The sequence below is a fragment of the Formica exsecta genome, unplaced genomic scaffold (assembly GCF_003651465.1).
Source record: "Formica exsecta isolate Colony F162 unplaced genomic scaffold, ASM365146v1 scaffold115, whole genome shotgun sequence".
In the NCBI taxonomy this organism is placed as follows: Eukaryota; Metazoa; Arthropoda; class Insecta; order Hymenoptera; family Formicidae; genus Formica; species Formica exsecta.
The window spans coordinates 2,799,444-2,801,935 of NW_021848490.1; the positions used below are offsets into that span (position 1 = coordinate 2,799,444).

Here is a 2,492-nt window from a genome sequence, read left to right on the forward strand (position 1 = left end):
ATATATATATATATATGCGCACACACAGACACATATTTTTTTCTTCCTCTTTCCCCGTTTTATCTAATCGCTAGACCGCGCGTGCGTGTATAGGTGCCATCAGACAATAGGGCACCATCGTCGACAACAGGCGCGAATGAACGGTCTCGTTCAATTTTTTACATAATTCTCGTTGCCTCTCACGTCTGATTTATCGACAATGTCGATTGGTATTTTCTCGCTCCCCGCGCGTTGAATAATTGTCGCTATTAATAACTGCGAATTCAATTCTCCAGTTCAATATCTGGGAAGACGAGACGGGCCGCGCCTCCTCCTTCTTTCTCGCGTTCATTTAATCGCGCCTTGCTTCGAGAACGCGCACGAGAGACGGAATATTCTAAAATCCATAAACCTTCCCCCTCCCCACCCCCCGTCCCACCCTTCGAGTGCTGATCGGCGATAAGAGACTTATTACCCGTCGTAAATTACAACCGATTCCTTATCGCACCGTGTGGCGTTACAAATTATCGGCTTTGTATCGGGAGATCAGCAGTCGGAAAGCGCAGGCGGGAGATCGATCGACGATCCCGTGCATGTATTCATTTGGATCGATTGTAGCGGGATGAAAAGAGCCCTAATGCGCGCGATTAACCTCTGCGTTACAATAAGATTTTCAGAGTGCATTTTAGATGTGGAAGAAAATAATCCGCGAGTCCGAATATCCACAAAGAGATTCGCAATGGCTTGTCGATAATTTTCTTAAATATCAGCTTCGACATTTTTTATCTATTCTGTTATAAAGTTAATTCAGCGTGTGTAAACTCTATCTTACAGTATTCTAATAGCACGTAGAGATCAAAATGCACGACAATTCTGTTTATCTAACAGAATGAGAATAATTTTTCTCGAAATTGCAATGACTAATAATGACGTCATTATTATCGCGCCATCATGCATTGTCAACATTTCTTATTTGATATTATAATAATAAAGCTATTAGCTCCAATGTAAAGATAAGAGAGATAAGCAATATTGAATTAGCTATACGTTTAAACTTCACTTATCTAACAGAATCGAGATCAACTAAGGAGAATTGTACAATTTCTCGACAGAACCGATACGCGCATTGATACAAATAGCTATAATAATGATAGAGCTTCAGATTTCACCGGGATAGTCGCGGTAACTTTGGTCGGTTATCCGAAGGTGTGAGATAAGTGAAGCGGAGTTTATCAGCCGACGATTCCGCTCCGCGCGAACGCGCTCGTTACGCGCGAGCACGGAAACTCGATTATGCAACGGTTCGTTACCTTGATACTGTCGTAGCAGGCGGTGACCCGTCCGTTCTGCACCTCGACGTTAGCCGGTGGATGAGCGAACTTGCACTCCGTGTCGGGCCTGGTGCACTTGTTGCGCTGGAACTCCCGACAGACTTCCAGTTGCAGCCACCGCGAGTCCTTGCCGTTCAGTAGGTTATTCATGTTGACCATTGCCATTCTTCCACACTCCTGGAAGACCGAAGAATCCCCCGTTCGTGCGCTGGCCTCTACCGTTAGAGGGAGAAAGTCCCGGGACTCTCCACCACCGAATTCACCACCGATAACTCTCCTCTCTCTCTCTCTCTCCCACTCTTCCTTCTTAAACTCCTCCTCGCGTGATGATCGGCGCCTTTTTCCCCGGTCGCGTGCACTCGCGTCGACTGATCTTGCCAAGGATATATATGTTTCGGTTTATAGGATACGATCGCAACTCGCGACACGAGCTCGTCGGCAGTTGTTCACGGGATTTCGCAGTGTCCACCCTTGCGTTCCACCACTTTCACCCTGTCTCGTCAATCTCTCTTACCATTCGCTCACGTGCATACACTCATTCATCCCTTCCCTTCTCTCTTTTTCTCTCTCTCTCTCTCTCTCTTTCGCTCTCACCTTCTTCCACACAAAGAGAACACGAAATCCCGCGTATGCCTCGGAGTCGTTCGACTACTTCAAACTTATTATACCTTACTACAGACGGCAGATCTTCCGTTTAAGCACGATGCGACGTTTTTAATGTCCCATGTACGCGACGATCCGCAACTGTCTTTTTGTGCGTGGATCCTCCGCGTGGGAAATCACTACTGCGTCTCTCGCGATCTTGATCTTCCTCACGTTGAAGTCGCGCTTGGCTCTCGGTCGTCGTCGTTGTTGTCGCGCGATATTTCAGCGAATCGTCGTCTCGCGGAGATTCGACGTTTATCAGCAACGTCGGCTGTTTCGAGCGTGGCTTATCGGCGTCGTGTCTCTTCCGCCCGATATCGATTCCGCGTCGCGGCGAATTAATCGAAGGAGCGCGGGGGCGGTATCAGCGGGTTTAGGCGTCGTCGTCGATGGTTAGCGATTTTGTGAGAATCTTTGCTCTCGTAGGCCGTGTTCGTAAGAGGCGGCGTGACACACGCGTTTCCCGCTCCGATAATCTCTGAGTGGGTGTGAAAGCCGGATGTATATAGGCGGGGGGGGGGGGGGGGGGAAGGGAAT

At 48.2% G+C, this 2,492-nt stretch overlaps 1 protein-coding gene across 8 annotated transcripts in view; it reads right to left on the reverse strand.

The window, feature by feature from the left end:
- Window positions 1-2,473, reverse strand: part of LOC115238178 (histone acetyltransferase p300) — a 410,773-nt gene extending 408,300 nt beyond the window's left edge. For 6 of the 8 annotated variants that reach the window (XM_029811837.1, XM_029811818.1, XM_029811798.1 and 3 more), the window contains exon 1: window positions 1,290-2,473. In XM_029811837.1, the coding sequence (XP_029667697.1) occupies window positions 1,290-1,475 (186 nt within the window). In that variant the 5' untranslated portion in view covers window positions 1,476-2,473. The remainder of the gene's footprint in view (window positions 1-1,289) is intronic. The other 2 variants (XM_029811780.1, XM_029811788.1) reach the window with 2 other exon arrangements.
- Between the last annotated feature and the right edge of the window lie 19 nt (window positions 2,474-2,492).